Raw genomic sequence first — 21,073 nt, 5'->3', positions numbered from 1 at the left:
ATTTAATTGAAGACAGGTTGATCGCAAAATAGAACACTCGCGGGCGAAGATTAGGGTAAAGCAGGAAGCAACGGAAGATGACGAGATGGTAAACGTTTGAATGGCGAAGCACGGCGTCGTCGGCTGTCTGCGAAGACACTCGGATGATCGAGCGATGTTATTTTAAGTTTTCCGTGGGGGCCCTCGGCTTCTCTCCCGTCTTGCCCTAATCGGCTGTCAGCCACCCCCGTAGCGTGGGGTCGGCAGACTACCCCCGCAACGTTTAATACATATGTGCGCGTAACACACGCGCGCAATTTCACCGATCGGGAGAGCAGTCGCCTGACACGACCCCCCACGGACAAGATTCGCCCTTTTTTTTCTCTCCTACATCGAGATTCGCGCCCAAGGATTCATGCCCCTCGAGGGGTCAGATTCAAAACGCTTTACACTCTCATAACCGGAACCTGTTGATTCGGCAACCCCCGAAAATCTCAACCACCTCGACTACTCGCCGAAACAAGAATTCTTCGGCGTCCGCTCGTCTAGAAATACTCTATTATAAATAATTTTTAATTTTTAATAAAGATAAGATCCTTCCTATTTAAAAAAAAATTTATTATGAGAGAGAGAGAGAGAGAGAGAGAAAGAGAGAAAATAGTATATAATAAATATAATATAGACAAGAGAAGAAGTCGTTTTGTTATCATGGGATACTTTGTGTTTAAGATATGAACAACCCAATAGACCCTCAGGACATTCCGCCACCATCAACGACGCAACACCTAGTCAACTACCGCGACTCTGTATTCTCAAACGTACGATAGACCGTGAAGATGGAGTCGCTTCAGGAAAGTTAGAATGCCCTCGCAAGGCTGCGCGGTTCGTTTGATGGCCTTCTCTTCCTCCGTCCTGGACCATCCACGTGTTTCCACTGGATGACCGTTTACACCATCAGGTTTGGTGGCACATATTATATACCAGAGGAAGAAAACAGAAGAAGAGAAGACCGAGGGACGAAGACGAACGAAGCCAAAGGGAGAGACAGAGCGAGAAAGAGAGCAGGAGAACGAGAAAGAGAAAGAGAGAGCGAGAGAGATAGACCGTTGCTTTCTTGGGCTCCGGCGTGCTTATTGCGTGATATTAGCCACGGTGGCTGCCGCCACTGCTGGGATAATCATAATCTCGAAAGGGGGACAAAACACAGGCCCCGAATCGCATAACGCTGAATTTTACGACTTCTGGCATAGAGGAGACGCGACCGGATGCACAACGCGGCTTTTTATGCTCTCCTAACAGCCCCCGACTTGATATCACGCCCAGAGATGGACGGCTTTTCGAAACATCTCTCCGACCGTCGTTGGATTCGCTCGTCGGATTCATCGTCATTGAACTTGAATACGAAAGTGTCGACGGAGGAAGGTACTAAGAGAAGGAAGAACGAAGCCAATCTTGCAAAGTCGAAAATTAAAGCTTGTGAAAAAAATACAAAAACCATAAAGAATTGAATTTTTAATCCGATATCGAATGACGTTATAAAAACTAGCTTATTATTCTTATATTTTGTATGTAAATGTATGAGAAATTGGTCAAAATTATTTTACCAATTAGAAATTATTCTCACTATTTTTATGAAAATACGGATGTTACTTATTACAATTGAGAACAGTTGAGCCGCTTTTTGCCAGGTCTAGTGTGTCTGCAATATAAAACTAGTCGACCGCCGACACTTTCCGCTTGAGGTAATTATTCCGAGAATTCGATCTAATTTACGTGTTTGCATAGGCGCACGATCGAGCCGGTGCGCGCTGTAAAAAAGGCATAAAGAGAGAGAAAGAAAGAAAAAGAGAGAGAGAGAGAGAGAAAGAGAGAGAGAGAGAGAGAGAGAGAGAGAGAACGGGCACCCAGCGGCGTTACATCGTGTTTCGCAATGCCGTATGAAATCAACGGCGAATGAGGCACTGAATGGAAGCGAATTGCGCGAGTCGAGACGGCGAGTCAAGTCAACGCGTTTCGAAGCGCACAGACTGCGTAATAGGGAGAATATTTTTTTCACGGAAGATACTGAATAGAAGGTTCCGCGACGATTTTTACAGTAGCGTAAGTACGGTCTTGTAATCTCTGGGAAATTGAGATCGTGAGTCACTCACCGTAAGGTCGCTCCGCAACGGGTTCGCACGAATCTGCAACAGAAAAGCATTCGCATTCGATTAGCCATAGCTCCGCGACCGTAAGTGGGGCGATTAATTATTCGTATTTGGTTCGTACTAGCTGGCCTTTTGGGCCACTGAAGGGCACCCGCTGCGATCGAGATAGAACATCGCATAATATGTATTTCCATAGAGAGAGTCTCGCGATTATTAATTACATTTGATAAATGATAACGTAAGACAAGATAAGCTCGAACAGATATAAAAAAAAACTTCTTAAAATAAAGTTCTGGAATTATTCAGACAGTGTCAGAGAAAAAATATTCATAATAACGTTACCTTATCTTACGGTAGTAATATTCATGATAAATGTAAACTCGATGATCTATTACACACGCTGTGATATACGCGGAACTATCATCGTGATTTCCAATTGTCATAATTTCGAATAATTATCATTTACTGCCGGCAGAGTAATAACTCTATTCCTACCTCATTTCGAAAGGATTGTCCAGCCAACAAGGTTGAATGCATGCATATATATCGGGAGTCCCGAGAGTGAATTCACATCGAAGGAAACAATATGTATTAAATTACACGCGTCACGTCGCATAGAGGAAGCCTCCGCGGATAATTTTGCAGTTGATTTTTAATTCTCATCCGCTCAATGACACAAGAAGTTAGCGCTACGCACATCGACAAGCTCGTTCATCCATGACGATTGCAATGCGATCGTGATTCATACTCGATATAATCGACGCAATCTCGGCGCAATCGCGACGGCGGATCTATTCAAGCGAGCCGGCTGCCTTTTTTTCCTTCCTGCTCGTAATTTGCATACGTACATAGAAAATTCCCAGCGATAATTTATCCAATCCGCGAGTCCCGCACCATGATCGCCGGTAAGCCGATCACCGTAAGTGATTTCTAAGCGGCCACGAGAGTCGCTTGTAATTCGCGCTGTAATGGGGAACTTACGTAACGACGATCCTCACGCACGTTGCCCGCTAATGCGCCAAGCCGGCTAATAGCGTCGTCGCGCGTCTTGGGCCCCGGGATCGGACCGGGCCCGGAGGCACGCGTCGCGCGTACAGCCAGTGCAGTGCGTAAAAGCGAGGAAGTTTTAAATGGTACCTCGGCGCGGTGGCCGGCCGGGCACCTGCTAAAGCCGAGGGATCGGCTCGGCGGGAGCCGGTAAATGTCTCACTCAAGGCGCTCGTACGCGGCTCTAATGGAAGCCGCTAGGTAGGTCATCGGCTGTCATAAACGCACGCCCGTCCAAGTTTCTTCGACGGCGCAGAGCGTGTTAATAGCCTCATTAGATATCACGTTGCAGTGGCGTACATACCGCGTACATATCGATCGAGGATCATTAAAATCCTTCCCACTTGCGAGAATCCGCGGTTTCCATAATTATTCTGTAAACTCAACGGAGATCTAAATAACTCCTTTCCTCTAATTTCATTGTATAAACAATCTGTCTAGTTATCGTTATAAACAGATGATGTTTATCAGGTGTGCTAATTGAATTGTTTCATCATTATCATTAAATATATTCGATTATAATCGTTAACGTGTAACCGCTAATTTCCGGCCGAAGCATCGGGTAAATGAATGATGCGTGAAATAAGACGACGCGCGACGTATTTGCGTAATTATGTCATAACCGTTCTTCTAACGTCGTTCTTCATATAGGATATACCAGCATTATCTTTTTTCTCTCAATTATGACATCGACTTCTATAGTCATTAAGCCTCGGCATTAGCGCCAATGGGACACGGTCTTCCCAGGCTGTCAACCATTCAAGCATTGACCGTATCAAATGTTGTTTAAGTTTGTTAATTAACTCCGCGACTCTACAAGCAAATTTAGTAACGTGCGACCATACTATCATTATTTTACGAAAATACGATTTCTTTCTACACACAATTTCGCATGTTATAAATATGGAAATTTTTATATTGTTAAATTCATTTTACAATTATATAAAAATTTTATTTGAAACAGTTTTCTTGTAATTTTCCAAGATATACTTTAATTAAAAGCAAAATTGCACTTGATTAAGTTAACAGGGGAATTAAAAAACATTTGCGATCTAGTAGACGAGGAACTTGGAAGTCGCCGTATTTTCACTAATAGACTAATAATAATTCTTGATAGTTATGACAATATTACATTTATCTGCGCACGGTTATTTGCTAAAATAAAATACACTCAATTTTCATTACACTTATTTGCATCGATCATGCGCGTTATCCAGATAAGCGGCCAACAAAAATTCCAACCAACAAAACATATCTTGCGACAATCTTCCAAGAATCTCGTCGTCAATATTAGAGTCAGCTAAGCAATGCCACGGCATTGAACACGCGCGCGCGCGTTCATTAGTTACCGTGTATACGCATGCATTCAACAATGTACACATCTCCGACACCCGGTCGCGATCGAACGCGCAGATTACATTCGACGGGACGAAACGTTCTGCATCTGGAATTCCGTAGAACCTGTCAAGACCAGGCAACGTTGACAGTCGCAGAGGAAAAAAGAGAGAAAGAGAGGAGACACCCGCACCCGTCCGTTTTATCTGTCGTTAATCGGCGATCACGGCGTCGTATTCTAATATTTTCCATGAAGCGTCGCGCGCCATCACGAATTCTGATTGAGCAGCGAACCGGGGTCGGGGCCGGGGCCGTGGCCGGTGCGTGTATCGGGCCCCAAAGGTGCCAACGGGGTCGGGAGCGATGGTCGATAAATATTAAACGACTTTCCACCTGTCGCGTCGTCATCGTCGCGGCGAAGGGGCAGGGGCAGCACTTCCGAGAGGGAGATGACTGAATGTTAATTAGCGAGGCGTGACAAGTGTTAAGTAATCCATCCATCTACCTATACGTCGGGAGGGAGGAGCCTGCCTAACGTTCAGCAATTAACGCGACACTTGGGGCCCGGCCACGCACCATCGGCGAAACGCAGCTCGTTCTTGCGAGCGAGCGCGCGCAATTAACCGGCAATTTAACAGCTAACCTCGAGCAGGTGGGAGGTAAATTGGGTGCTAAAACGAACTCGTTGCGCTTTATGAAAATATGATTCAAATCAGGAATATTTTTCCCAGTTTAACATCTTATAGAGTATTATCTATGACATTTATATGTATATATAAAAGCACAGTATCACAACATAATACAATCAAACGCAAAAACTCGAAAATTAATTAGATTGTTCTGCGTTGGATTATTCTGACATATGTGTAAAACAATTTCAACATTTTGATAAATTAATAATAAAATAGCAACGGGAGAAGGGTAAATAATTACGCAACAAACATACGTGAAAAAGAATTTGCTTACCAATGCATTCCAGCGATTGATCATTAATCGTTTCGTGCCATTTATCCGAAATTATTTAAAAACACGATAAAGACACACTGCTGACACAATGTTTTCAACAGCACTACTACACAGACACTAAACTTAACTGCCTGACGATGAGTTTTATTGATGGTATGTATATTATGTATGTATATATCGATATAAACATTGACCGACGTACACAACGACTTCTGTGTATCATAAGTTTCCGTCCAATGTTATCATTTAATCAATATTATTCTCGTATAAGTAAGAGTATTAATTCTGCCTACGTGTTAGTATTCACAAAGTAATTTCATGACATGTAACTTACTGATCCTTTTGCTTTTTCATAAGATAAAGAATGGATTATACTATTAATTGTGTAAAAATACGTTTATTAAATACTATAGAAAAATTTGATATTATTAAGTACATAGTAATCATGTCTGTAAATATCAGATAAGCAATGAATTTTGAATCATTTTTATAAAAGCATATAAGTTTCTGTGAAAATTGTGCATTCAAATCGTAAAAAACTTTTGATGATACAGAGAAATCGACGAATATAAATCGACGGTGTATTTATCATCAACTAAAATAATTAATAATAATGTCAATAATCTCAATGTAATCTCTGGAGTACTCATTTTCGCGCCTAAAGATAATATAATACTTGTGAGCTAATTTAAGAAAAAAATATTAGGTACGAATAAAGTTTTACGAACGGTATGACTAAATTTGCGCGCGTTGTATTAGTGCGAAGTATACATTCGCATATAAATGTCATAACGAGAACTCTCGGCTTCATATCTCGCGTCCGTAATGAAACCGGTCGCCGTGACGCGTCGACTTGTATTAATTAGAATGCTGGATTCGATGCCCGCCGCAGATATAAACGAGCGGTGCAATGTTACAATGTTACCAAACAATGCCGCCGTTGGCCCGGTATCTCGACGTCGCGGTACAGCGACGCCGAGATATCTGCATTAAAGGAACATTTACATCTCGGAGAGAACCGGGTCGGAGGCCCGGGTCCGCATCCGCGACCGGTCAAATCGCCGAATCATAGTCGGAGCCGATCCTCGCTTGTCGATTAGATGTATCAGTGTAATTAACAACAAACAATGGCCGCGAGAGAGACGCGCGGACTCGATATCGTGTATTAATCGATTACCCTCTCCGGTCAGGCCCGGGAGATATGCGCCGGGCCCGGCTGTTAATCATCACCGCGGGTGCGTTTGTACCACCGACGTCCGTCCTTTTTTTCCGTTCTCATCGTGAGAGAGAAAGACCAATAGGCCTGAGCGTACGTACGTAGCCCTGAGGACTCTTCCGTTAACTACCTCCGTAACACGTCATTCGCCTCCTCCCGCCTGCGCACGAAATAGCAGAAACGACGTAACAATCTCGTTTGCCCGACGCGAATTCCGCTTCTCATGGCGACGTATCGTGAGACCATCTATCGATTAACCGATTACTTGCACTATTCTATGAGTGGCGAGTTAAAACAAGACATGTCTCATACCTCGAAAACACGCGGGTCCACTATACTACATGTATGAACACGCGTAAGGTATTCAAAAGTACTTTAATACTTATTTGATTTGTCTTGCTAACAATAAGTATCAGTATCTTTATGTTATTCATTGTATTCATATATTTTTTCCATTTTTAATATTAATAATAGAAAATAATTTATATCTCCATATACACATAAAAAATTCGAAATATGCTTTACGCATAATAGAATTTAATTTATATTATATTATAGTAAATTATAAAAATTGTAACAAATAAATGTAATAATATAATTTAATAAAGATATTGTTCTTTTCATATACTACATTATAATGAATTCATATATGCTCGTCACTAAACTAGGTCGTGAGAGACGTGAGAAGCTTAAATTTGGTACCGTTAAAGGAACAGAGAAATATCTATGTCCAATATTCGATACTTCTCGTGCGAAATATCGATCATTGCACACTTGCGTGTGTCTTGAAGATGCTCACGCGTACGATAGAAGATAGACTAGATAGAGAGTACCGAGAGGATTATTTCGCGGTGCCCCTCAGCAGTGCGCTAGAGATCGGAATCATTAGCGATTATCGATGACCATCAATGTGGAACAGTTTGCGAGCTATCATCAATTAGAGTTAAATAATAGTCCGCGGTGTCCATCCGTTAGCTCATTCGCCGCCAACTCTACTTCCGGGAGCATCGACTATACTCTTTTCCGTGACTTATTGCTGTTACTTCGAGGCCAGCCTCCATTCTCTCACTCGATAATGGGAAAGTCTCGTTTCGGCGATCTTGTGTATGTATTTTCTTACAGTTAACAAATCTGTCGCGCAACTATTAACCTTTGGAAGACGTATCTTTCGGAGGACTATGGCCGGGTATTGTTAATCCGTATATAGTACTCTATTGGATAATCAAGAGATCGCTCCGGATATAAATATAGTGTATAAAATAGCAGTAAAAATGCATCAGTTTTCAAGTTGTAGATTTTTTACCTTTTTTATGTAAAAGAAATGTACAAGTAATCTTCGAAAATTAACAAATATCCATTGAGTCTCGAGTGACCCAGCTATCGCTAATTAAGAAGCACTGCGGATAATTTGCGAATAATGCGGATATTAATTTAGACAAAAACGCTTCAGAAAAATTGCAAATTTCGTATTAATAAACATAAATGCTATTTAAAGAAAAATATGTTTTATGTTAAATTTAGAAAATTTATAGATATAACTTTAGGTGTTAATTTACATCTTGCACATATATATATATAAATAATGTTAATTAAAACAAAAAGATATCAACTTGGGGAAATCTGTTAACTATCGTTTCACGTATGACGGTAGCAGTGTACACGCAACACGTGTTCTTCTGTATCTCACCGTAGCGAATAGAGAATGTCCAACGCGCGGTGATCTTCACGATTCCGTTCACGGTATGCTTTACAGCACGAATCGACAAGACCACTTGATCGGTCACGTACGATTCTACGATTAACCAAACGAGAGACTTCGATCAGTTTCTCGAGCAATTGAACGCAAAAGCAACGCACTTTGCAATTTATGTATAGTTTACAAGACATTAATTAGCAAAAAATATAATATTATAGCAGGTAGATTAAATATCCTACGTTTTTACATTTTTATATTACTCTACATTAAATTGTTTCTATTAAATATAATCACACACAGATTGCTTCAATATTCTTAAATTATATATGCCAAGTGCTTGTTCATTTATGAATCAATTAGCTTTGAAATTAATGTTCAATACTAAGCTAATTGCGGGTAATGCAGAATGTTCGGCCGGAAGACGAAATCATTGCTTTTCGGGCGTTTATAGGTACACGAAACACGAAATTCGCAACGAGTACGAGGCACTTCCGCTGCGGCTCTAAAGACAGAAGAGTGCCAACTATCAGACCCGCCCCCGGCTAACAATCCGTCACTGTACCCTTCTCCGTCTATCGGTGACTCCGAACTCCGGACGTCACGGAAGCTCAACGTGAGCGAGCGAGTGAATCACTATGCCGACGGAAGGAACACGTGGGATAGAAGATGAGATTTAACGTATGCGTGCGTATGAGAGAAAGAGATGCGAGACTGCTGAGAAAGGTAATCAACGAGCGCGAGTGAGGAAGACGAGAGGAAAGAAGAAAGAAGGAGGATACGAGAGAAGGGAGGGAGAAAAGGAGAGAAAGAAGGAATCGAAAGGAAGACGAAGAAAGGACGGGACGAGCCGGCGAGGAGTGGAGATGAGGTCTCGGTAGTAAAGTCAACGGTTGCCGCCCCGACAAAAAACTCAAATTGATCAAAATGAGAGTTACGTGGGCAAAAAAGTAAGCGACCACGGTGGTAGGCACGCATTTCGTGCCGGGAGAGAGTTTAGGTAGCGAGGGCTTCGAGAGAGCGCCGAGAGAGAAGTTGGACAATGGGGCCCGCCCGCTTCGGTCGCGAACAAAAGCTTCAACGACGGCCGATCATGAGATACGACGAGATCCGCGAAACGGCGACTTCCTCTCGGCGGAGGGGGACACGCCGCGCGGAAGTAGTAATCATTATCGCGCCGGTTTATGCGCGCAATGGTAAACTTTACGACCGCGCTCGCTGCGACTCATAAACTGCCGCCGAACCGCCGAGCTGGGTCTTGCGCGCGCGCGGCATTCTTATCCCCGTCGAATCAGGCCCCCTTTTACGTGGGGGGCCCGTTTGCAGCGTCTCTGAACCTCTTACCGTCGTTTTTACTAATACACTGTCATCCTTGCTGAGATTGGAACGGCTTTCTCCGACATCATGCTGTCAAAGTTGCATGCCGATAGCGAAATCGTCGACCCGAAGTCAATCGTGAGTATAAGATGAAGAGGAATAACGTTATACACGTGTTAACTAGCCTAATCGAATCACGGATATGAAAAAATGAATATTGCTCCGAAAGAACATATATTAACTCACGTTTCATATGACAGGCGATATTGTAAATGTAAACTTCAATATAATCATCGCAATAATTAAATCCATCAAATAATATAGATCTATTATTACAATTTTATTATTCTAATTTCTTAATATGTTGCTCTACATTATTATTTCTATATTATATTATTCTATAAGTTTGCTAAAATTCACTTTATGATAAATTCAAGCTTTTTCATCTATAGTGTAGGTAAAAGTTAATGAATGGACATTAACACACCAAAGTGACGCAAATTGCTTCACCCGAACCTCGCGCGTTTAGAACACGTCGTGGTCACTTGGGTGTTCACATCGGCAAAAAGTCGTGTTCTTAGGATTAATTTCCTCTCTGTTGCGCGAGAAGCCGCGGTAACTCTCGCAGCGCAATGGAAACGAACGCGAGCGAAAAAAGGATGTACGCGGTTTTCCTGCATCGGGTAAATCGGCGAGCGGTCCTAACCGCGCCTTAACGGGCGAGGGTTTATGATACTTCGCGGAAGTCGACGATCGATAAATCGATATTAAGATCCAGCAAAATCTCGTTGTTGACGATAGTTACAAGCTGGGTCGAGAAACGAAAGAAAAAAGAAAGAGAAATCAATCGAGAAGCGGCCGAGAGTCCGTTTGGCTATTACGACACCGGTCGGCGGAATCAATAATACAATGCGATTTTTAGAACTACGAAGAAAGAAATGCCTTTCTGCATTTCAGATTTTTACAATAGAAATTTTTATAGAGGGATTTGCTATGTAGTGCGACTGTAAAATTTAAGATGCCATGCTGAACGACAAAAATAATAATTTTATTATCGATTAATGTCCCGTCGCGTGACCAACATTGATTTCCAATTAAGCTAATTAAGTTCAAATTAATTATACGATCATTTTCCGTCCAATGACGCTTAAGTCATTTGTCCACTTTAATTCAATAATAAAACGGTGCATATAACGTCAAGTGCAATAATGTTACAATACATTTAAAAGTTATATTTCGTATTTAAACAAAAAAATATTATCAGGCCTATAATACCGCTCGCTAGATATAGAATTAATCAAAAAGTATTTACTTTAATTTCTGCACAAAGTACAATAATATGAGAGTAGAATTATAAATAACAAAACATGTGAAGAATTACAAAAGCATCGCAAGCATCCTTCCGTTATTTTCCATTGTTCTGTGTGTGTTATTTCTTTTCGTGGAAATTTTGCATAATTGCCATTTCCCACTTCAGAGTGCTAGGCTACCCTTTACTATTCTCACAATGTAGTTATGAATCACCCACATCGACAGAACGACTCATACCATCGAATGAACGGATACCACACAATACTGTCATGAAACCTCTACGGAAGATTAAACGTGACTTACCCCTTCCAAAAGGATTAAAGCCAAGACAAAAATATCATTAATCACATAAACGGTGTTGTTAATCGGATAGTTCAATCTCGCAAAAGAATAAATAAAAAAATATTTATTTGTGGCATTGTTTCATCGATTTTCTATTCTTTTTTAACGAAAGGAACTTTTGTTCGAATCGCAAAAGCGGTAAATTCGGAACGCGGCACAATTCGACCCTTGCCCTCAGTGAGCTAACGACTACGAACTCGCACCCGGAGCGATTAAAAAGAAAAAAAGAAAGAGGGCGTCGGAATGAAATCACCGGCGTGATGAAGTCGTACGGACGATTAAGAAGTCACCGGAGAGACACGTGCAAGTGGACCTTAAAATATGGCTGCTTACGAAGCTGCAAGGGTTAATTACCTCTGTCTTTCTCTGTACGCGCCTGGTACAATAATATATTAACGCGTTTAGGCACGGCCAGTTAATCCCGCAAGGAACTGCTCAACGCGCCGTTAAGCACGCTTGACTCGTTAAGTCGCCTAATATGTACCACCACATGCGTGAGGTATCCTTAAATGTGAACATCGCCCAAAGGAACGTCGTTTCGTGCGCGCGCCCCATTGTAATTACTAAGTCTGTTCTCTTCAAATATAATTAACATTCGATTTTCCGTGACAATTACATACCGGCCATACCGCTGATCATGATTGGAATGTTACTCGATCTCATCGCGTGTAAGTTTCATATTAGTGTATAAATCTCAGATACATTTAGCGCTCGTTCGTAAATACATATAAGCGGGAACGTGTGATTAGGCAGCTCTCGTATCGTGAGTGTGAAAAAGTATAAGCACTTGTTAACGGTTTGCGTTTTACTTATCCACGATTAAAGTTATAATGTGACCGATTTTAGAACGCCGATCCGTATCATTTACGAGTAGATCGCTTATACATAAATGGTTGGCTCGAGATATCGTGGCAAAATGCGATAATTGTAGGAGATAATGCCACGCTTGAAGTAATGATTTAAACACATGACATAATGCGAAAACGAGAAATTATTTTCAAGTTATTTTTAAAACCTTTACACGTTTTCCTTTCTATCATTTCCTTTTAATAAAACGTAATTTTAAAGAAAGATAATTTTAAAAATAATATATTTTAGGTCCTTCTTTTCCAGTAAAATAATCTAATATTTGAAATAATTTTTATATGTAAAAATATCGTATGCATAGTAAATAAAAAAATCTATCCTTAGTCACGCGTGGTCGTTCTTATCACACATGAGATCGTTCCGGAAGCACAACTCAATTCGCCTTTTCGTTGGTATTTGCATGTACAGAAATAATTCCCATGATTCGCCGGAAACATATCAGATAAGGGACTCGTAGTTTTATCCTGGTCACATTAGCGGACTAATTAAAGCGCCGTAAACAATGGCCGACTCGGGAAGGCTTGCTCTTTCGTCTCGTCAGAAAATCCAGAACATGCACGAATAGGTTTACATGCAAATATATGCATATATCGGGTGTTTTAGAATCAGAGAATATTTTCTATTAAATAAACAGGAAAAAAGAATGATTATTTTTATATGCCAACACATTAATAATACATTGATTAGAAGATTAAAGATAAAGTAATTATAAGTAATTAAAGATATTAATTAAATCTTATCTATCAGTCCAGTCTTGGTGTTTCTCTCTCTTTTTCTCAAGTATATTTTATTCTACGATATTTTTAATTCGAAACTTATCACAATTTAAGTTACAATTGAAAGAAATGACGCCGTTTATTCTTACAATTAATCTCGAGATCTAGAGAAAGAATCTGTATCCGTATTGAGTATAGTAATTGATTTTATATATTTCAAATATCGCGTCTACTAACTACTGTATGTGTGTGTGTGGGATATTTTATATATTATAATATACAGATACTTGTAAACTTGGAATACATATTTACGTTAATTTAATACAGACAACGCGAACAGCCAGTCAATGAGCATCTAGAATCAAGATCATTAAAGAAGTTATATTTATACCTGGATATATGGATTTACGTGATAATACAGTACCAACATTACACTAACATTAATCCACGTACACGTGCCTACGCAGAGATTGAAAGCTTAGTTAAAGATACGAAAAAATTGGGTCGTCATGCGTGACGCAGTCATATATCCCCAATTAATAAACGAATGTTTTGTCCGCTAATAAATTTGCGTTCTCATCGTAATAACGGCTGACAAAGGTGTCGACATGCATGCGCTGCTATTATCACTAACCGATGACGATGGATAATATAAACGCATCATTAGAGCGTTCGTTATACAGAATATGGTGCATATTACATATAAATTATTATACATTGTATATTGTAATTATTATATGTATATACAAATATTTTGATATATATTTTAGTTAAATACATGCGTATTTATCCAATTCCGTCTGTTTAAAATTTTCTTTAAAATATATTAAAATGTTGAAAACTTAATAAAAACAAAGATTTTAAGATTAATAGATTAATAGTTAACCATCACCGCTTTCTGTTTACAACATCATGTAAAAAGAAAGTGACAGAGGTTTTTAAAGATACAAATTGCGTATGGCTCAAGAACGCGAAGGCTTGGATCGTGACTGCGATCGAGTACATTGATCCATACACACAACGCGGCTAATTGATTACGCGATTATTTGTTAGATGAGCTAATTGTGCTTATACTGCAATTACACTGGCAAGAGGCCAGGAATGCTTACATTATTATGATCGGTAAATCGTTAGGTCGTAAGATATTTACTAATAGCGATTGCCTCGTTTCAAACTGGAGCGCCATGCAGAATAGTATATGATTAATTAATAGCGACGCGTCCAACTGAATGGCAAATTTGAGTCTCTATCTAGATAACGCTGACAAGGGTGTAAGATCGTTCTCGTGGCCGCGATCGTGCTCGCGACTCGCGTTCCATCAATCTTCGTATAGCGGCTGCGCGAGTTAACGCGACGATATCTCTGCTTGCAACTTTGCTGCAAATTTGTACGCATTGCATGACGACAGGCGATTTATTAACTACAACGAAAACAGTTTAAAAACCTTGAGCGCAGCGCCGTCATAAAAATTCATGACGACCCTTTCCGGAAGACCAAAATTAGCAATAAATTGAAATTAAGAATGATGAATCTGATGTATTTCAAGTGGCACGATAATAATTAAATATGCTCGTATATTGAAAAAAAACTAATTATTATTAGAAGATAAAATTTTCTCTCGCGCGCTCCTCTATTTCTTAGATTATCAGATACGTCAGATTAGAGGAAGATAGCTTTTTACATCGCAATTTTTCAACACCTGCTGCTACAAGAACTTCGTGCATAATCATTAGAAGTATTTTAATATAATTAAACACGGCGTATTTAATTGCAGTTGAAGCCGCGTTCGAGAGAACGGCAGCAATGCCATAACAACTTGTAAGGGAGACGTACGATCTGAATATCTAAGCGTTTGCATATTGTAGTCAGTGCGTACAAATGGAATAATGGGGAAAAAAGTAGGCGTGAAATCTCTTCTCTTTCCCCTTATTACCTCCTCTCTTTTCCCTTATTCCTTCTATAGAACTGAAAATTAATGATAAAATTATTGCAGGTGCGTCGAGAAAGAAATCGGTGTTAGAGCTGAAGCAAGTCTAATAAGTCACGCTATTATTAACAAAAAATCTAAAATCTTCCAAACTTAATAATAGGAGATAAACAAAAAGGAGATAGAACAAAAATATTACGCAACTATTTTTTCTTTTCGGAAATATTTATGACATTTAATTTTAAAAGTCTCAAATATAGTAATTAACGGATATTTAATAAATTATCCACTCTAATTCTAAAAGAGACATTATGCCTAACAGAGATTATTATGCTTAATAGCATTGTGAAGTGTAGTCAAGTTGTTAGTCAACGTTGCCAACAGGTCAGTGATTCTGATTATTCATTATTTGGGGAACGGTCGACGCAACTGCGCGCGACGGATTAGCATACGTTGCATAAACTACGAAATAACATGACATGCACGCACGCATGGATGCACGCACGCACGCACGCATCGCACGCAACGGCACGAGAAGTGAGACAAGCATAATTCATGCGACAAGGACAGGACGAAGTGTGCAGTTTTTCTCTATGGCGAGACATTAACATTGTTTTATCGAAGCCGCACATCGTCGGCACATCCGGATTCAAATTACGCCTGCCTTGCTTATGCTTATGTTTATTTATCTAGTTATTAAAATTACATTAAGCGTCTCCTAACTAATTATGTCTCGCTCGTTGAACGACATCGTCGAGGAACTCGAGACGTAGGTCCGGAAGAGGTTTATTAGGCTCAACGTGGAGAGAAAAAAAACGAGACGGGACAAAGAAAGTAGATCCGAAGGAATCACGAAACGATCCCGAGGACAGATTAGTTTCTTCGCGCGGGGCAATGATCTCTTCCTCATGTCGTCATACGCTACGGCGTATAGCATTGATAATTGAATACATTAATCACGTTTATTTGGGATCGGTTCAGAACGCCAATGTTATCTTATCAAAAATTTCGCGATTAATTACCGCGACCGACGTTGACGCATCGATTATAATCGAAGAAATACGTAACTTTTCGCATAATTTCCAGAATGAATTATTAGCCGCGAATGCGGTGGCAGAACGCAGCAAATTATCGCGACCGACGTCCGAAGAAGTGCATCGTCATGCGACACATGAAATCGTAGTACTTTCCCGAGATCTGACGGCAACGAACGAAGGCGTCCATGGTTCTCATTTACCATCATCATTACCATTATACAAGCTCCATGACGGTGTTACGTGGTTTAATTTGAATACATGAGGCAGGAAGCGGCGAGTAGCCGCGAGGACGTGTGTCGGCATTAGGCACGCATGTTCCTGTGTACACTGTCATTATCTTTACTTAAAACGACCCCCGGTCTCTGACTATGTTACCATCACCCTGTTGCTGACTCATATAACAGTGCGAAATTTGAAGCGACCTCCCGCGCGTCTTCTTTCAGTATAATTCACGGAAAAAAAGAATTAGCTACTATAATAGTTACAAAATAAGGACAGCTAACATTTTTTGCAAGAAGGTTTTGCTACTATTGCTAAATTACAGCTCTCGCTGCAAAAAAAAGTTAGGTGTCCCTAAATTTGCTACAATAGCTAATCTTTTTTTTCCAGATATCATTGCTTTCCCAATGGAATCTTACTTTGAGTAAATACGGCAATCGTCAAAATTATAGTAATTATTCTAAGAAATCAAATATACTCATCATTTTGTTTTCAAATTTTATATTTTTTACATTTTATATTTTATGTCTTCTATGATTAATATTAATATTTTAGTTTTATATTGTTAGACTTATATTAACATAAGTTACTTTGCTAAATCATTTAATGATAAAAAACAACAATGAAATCATAAAAAAATCATAGTAAAATATCTCGATAAAGACAGTATAAAAGTCAGTAATGTAAATTATTCAGTAAAATGCAAATTATTCGCTAAACATGCATTTATAATAAAGTCACACACATGTGCGTGCAATAGAGTGCAACGTCACAGATACAGTTATACTGTTGCATAAAAAATTCCTTTAATCCCGTTTAAATCGCAATTCGATGCGTTGTGCGATAAATATGCACCGATAAATTGTCCGTTCATCTTGTTGCGCGTAAAATCTCACTTTGATTATTCAAATTATATACTAATCGCGCAAAAGCATCTCACGAAACAATGACGCAATTAAAATGCCGTCGATGCGTGCCAGATTCTTAGGCGCCAATTAATTTACGCACGCGTTTTTGTACAATGTTGTTAGCGAATTATGCAGATTTTGCTCGACGTGCAAAGAAAAGTCGGAAGATTTCCACGGAAAGAATCGCGTTAAATTGAAAGGGTTCGCGGATACATATAAGCGAGAATGAAAATTTTTATTCTTATTATTATTTGAACCTCGGATGGATTATTGTAACTTTATACTTGTTGAACATATAAGTAAATGTCATGTGAAATCTTTAATTGACTTCGACATGCTTTTCGCGTCTGATTCAGCCGATCCAATCGACGATATTATGATCGTCTGTGCCAAAATCTACTGAATAGAAAAGGGACAATTTGCATACAAACATATGGCATGCGAACCGTATGAAATTCTGAACGGCATGCAGGTCAAAATTGCAGCAGGATGCGGGAACCGCAATGACTGGCAAAGCAGTTTAAGCAAGCAGATGAATGTCAGGCTTAAACGGGCTTACCGGCATGATATTCCCGTATTTTTCAAAAGCGTGTTTGATCGATCCCTTTATGAACCTCAATTGTATAATATTCGGAAGAAACGGTCTTTGTAATCGCAATATTTCGAGAGGTAAATTATCCTGCTCGACTCAATCACAATGAGTTTAGGATATACAGGTATTGTGAGTCATTTTCAATATAATAAGCAAATAAAAAGATGTAGCATAAAAAGAAATATCGCGTTTATCTCTCTCCTTCCCTCTTTCTCTTTCCCAATAATTTTATCTTTATTCCCGTAGACAGCTCTTGTAACTTTCGCTGTCTTAACTTTATATATATAGTTAAGAAGTTCTAGAATACGTATAGACTGCATTCTCATGATTACAATGTAAGTTTCGCAAGTGAGAGAATCGATTAACCTCGGATTTTCGTAAGTCGTGAAGAATCCGTAATGACGTGGACTAAGTACTTTCACAATCCCATATCGGAATCCGGCAATCGACGTTCCGTCTCGCGTGTCGTCCTTACATTCCTTGCCGATGATCCAGAACGATCTGACTTCCCATGGGGTAAATCACTGCAGAAGCTGGCGCAATCTGCGTGCGTATTATTCTGATTCACGCATCTCTCAGCTACTGCACATCGTATACGATACGCGCGACGTCGTGGAAATCACACGCGAGTCATATAATCGATAATCGTGAGAGAGAGAGGCCATTTTTCCGTTCGATCCGGTGCATGTTGAGGTGAGCAACGTCGTTATTTCATTACTTTTGCCAGGATCGTCGCGACGAAGGACGCGCGCCGTCCCCTTTTGCGGACTCTCCTCTTACCGCGATTCTAAGTACGGCTCTCGCCGCTTCTCGTTAACATTTCTAACATTTCAAGACGGACATTTTGTCGCGCGTCTTCAGCCCGAGACGGCCGATTTTGTCGGAGAAATGAATTCACTCGAGAGAGAAGACGAATCAACGAGATCGCGGCATTATGCAGCTTGTCCTTTTAGCTTGTGTACGTGCCGCCGCTTCAACCTAGACTGCCAATCGTGTGCGACGGCGAATTAGCATACGTAACCGCCAAATACGGCATACGGCTCGGCAACGGTACGCCGACAAATGCAATGAATATGGTGATTTCCATCATTTATCCGGCTAGCTAGGTGCAAACGCATCTTGCCGCGATCCTTGGAGCGAGACGCAACGCGCGTATATGCGTCACGATCTCGCGACGTTGAGAAATGTTATTGAAATTGATTCGTAAAGCAGAACTTATTCCCAGAATTCGGATAAAAAGCGATATCGATAACGGCCTTTATCTAAATCTTATCGGCTTTTTTACTTTAGTTTTAATGAAGCCATTAACTATAATCGGTCTAAAAATACGCACAAAATATGATTACAAAATATTCATTTTGTGGATTACAATCTATGATTATATGATTATTAAAAGCTTAATTTTACTATTTAGCTAGTATTTATTAACTTCAAGTTGCATTATAAAGAAATTATTTCGTAATTTTATTTCATAATCAAATCTATATCAATTGCTAAATTAACATTTTTGTTCCCGGAAAAAGATCCTGAATTTGATCTAATAAGCAACATATGTTTTAGGGAGTCTATAACTAGGCAGTTTATAACTATGCGATAAACATCGCGCCTCCACAGTCTTCAGCTACAAACAGGCAATCTGCGAATACGAGTACGTGTGAACACGAAGTTTACATCCCACAGAGCGTGCGTGGTGTCTCTACGTGTCGGCACAGCCTGCTCGGCGCATTATCTCGCTATGCAGCGTACGTGCCATGATAGGTTTCATTATGAGAAGTACGTTTCCTTTTCCGAGAGACCCAAGGCGGCAAGGTCGTCCGTGCACCTCGACTTGAGCTCTCGACTCTAGCGGCCGCGTATCCGTCCGGTACATCCGTCATCGACGCGAGAGATCGTATCGATCGCCCCGCGGAACGTAGTAACGATGCGAGTCATAATTTGCATGTCGCGTCCAGCAATGCTACATTGTAACGAAGAGTTATGGCGCGGCATCGGTAAAACGCGAGACATGGATTAGTAGCGATTACGATCGCATCGAGTTGCGAGCGAGACGTATCGATCGACGCCACATTCGCATGTCTTTCACGATGCAACATTGTTATTTTTTAACCAGCGTGAATATGCACGAGAAAATGTCGAGTTATTACAAACTTTTTAATCTTTAGATTGGACCTTTCTTAATTCATTAAAATGCTATGTATATTTTTTTATAAACTATTAATCTTCAACATATCATATCTTGAAAGTTATGATTTTTTTTATTATAATATCACTTTGAATTAAATAAAAAACAAGATTTATTTTAAAAAATTTAGCATTTTCTCCAACATCTTTGTTAAAAAAAAAGTTCATAAATAAAAGACGGATGGATATCAAGGTTTAAAACATCTTGCATAGAAAATACCTTACTATTCACAGGGCTAAAATAAGAATGAGAAATTCAGGCGCGTGTCACGTCGCGATAGTGATTTGTCGTCGCGTGTACATGAACACCCGGCTGTCTCGCACACGTGCACGTGTCGCACCGCACGCGTGTCGCGCCAGGGCCGAAATGCATCTTCAGCAAGGGTTAGAAAGGCCTACAGGGTTTTCTCCTAGAAAAGGAGCGTTAAACGAGAACGAGAGAGAAAAGGAGAAAACAGATACGAAGCGAAAAAAGAAAGAGAAAAGAGCAGAGCCACGTGACCCTTGCACGGTCCTCCACGACGAATCGTCCCGACCCAACCTGACCTATCCAAGGTGAGATTTATCCATCGGCTTTACCTGCCATGGGCTCTATAGGTATCTTCCTTACTACCTCTGCCTATCTACCAGGAATCCCCGCACCGCTATTTCCCATTCCCGCGAACTGACCTCCCTATGTCCACCACCCACTCGTACGAGTCACGTATCTCAAGCTTTTTCGTGCGACCAGTCCGTGTCTCTCAAGGTAACAGGTAAGATTTTCAGAGCAACGAACGCGCGGTGCGTCCAAGGCAACTTTGTTAAAAATACAATAATTGATTCATCGCAATTTTAGTATAGACTTTTTTTATTTTAAATTCAAATGATAGTTTATTCAGATAGTTTATTACCGAGTTTGTTCACGCAAAATTTAATTTTAATTGAATTTTAAATGACCTTCTTTCTCTTTTAAGATTCTTTATCTCACTTCTTGCAGAAAAAAAAACAAAAAAGAATCAATTAAACTAAAGTTCAAGTTAACGGATGTTGATGAAATTGGCTGTCGAATCCGTCACATTTATCGTAAGATACAAACGCAAGTAGCGTGAAGTCCGCATGTTAAAAACCGGCATTACTTTTCGAGTGGTCCGCTCAAGTGACGGGTTCTTCAGCGAGTCACGTGTCGACGATCGTCCTCGGAAGGCGCGCCGTGTACGTCTCAACGTAATAATCGGGATTCGGTGTGCTAGCCTGAAGCGTTTCGGGCAGGTTACAGCCAGGGCCTTAATTCGAG

The 21,073-nt window shown here is 40.2% G+C and overlaps 1 protein-coding gene across 2 annotated transcripts in view; it reads right to left on the bottom strand.

Moving 5' to 3' along the window:
- The window catches only part of LOC112463105 (POU domain, class 2, transcription factor 2-like), a 128,286-nt gene that overhangs the window by 99,560 nt on the left and 7,653 nt on the right, over window positions 1–21,073 (bottom strand). For both annotated transcript variants that reach the window (XM_025029295.1, XM_025029297.1), the window contains exon 2: window positions 2,130–2,162. In XM_025029295.1, the coding sequence (XP_024885063.1) occupies window positions 2,130–2,162 (33 nt within the window). The remainder of the gene's footprint in view (window positions 1–2,129; window positions 2,163–21,073) is intronic.

This window comes from Temnothorax curvispinosus, unplaced genomic scaffold, assembly GCF_003070985.1.
Source record: "Temnothorax curvispinosus isolate PA1 unplaced genomic scaffold, ASM307098v1 QBEX01013028.1, whole genome shotgun sequence".
In the NCBI taxonomy this organism is placed as follows: Eukaryota; Metazoa; Arthropoda; class Insecta; order Hymenoptera; family Formicidae; genus Temnothorax; species Temnothorax curvispinosus.
Note: the sequence above shows the minus strand (reverse complement) of the source record. Positions and strands in the feature narration are given on the sequence as shown.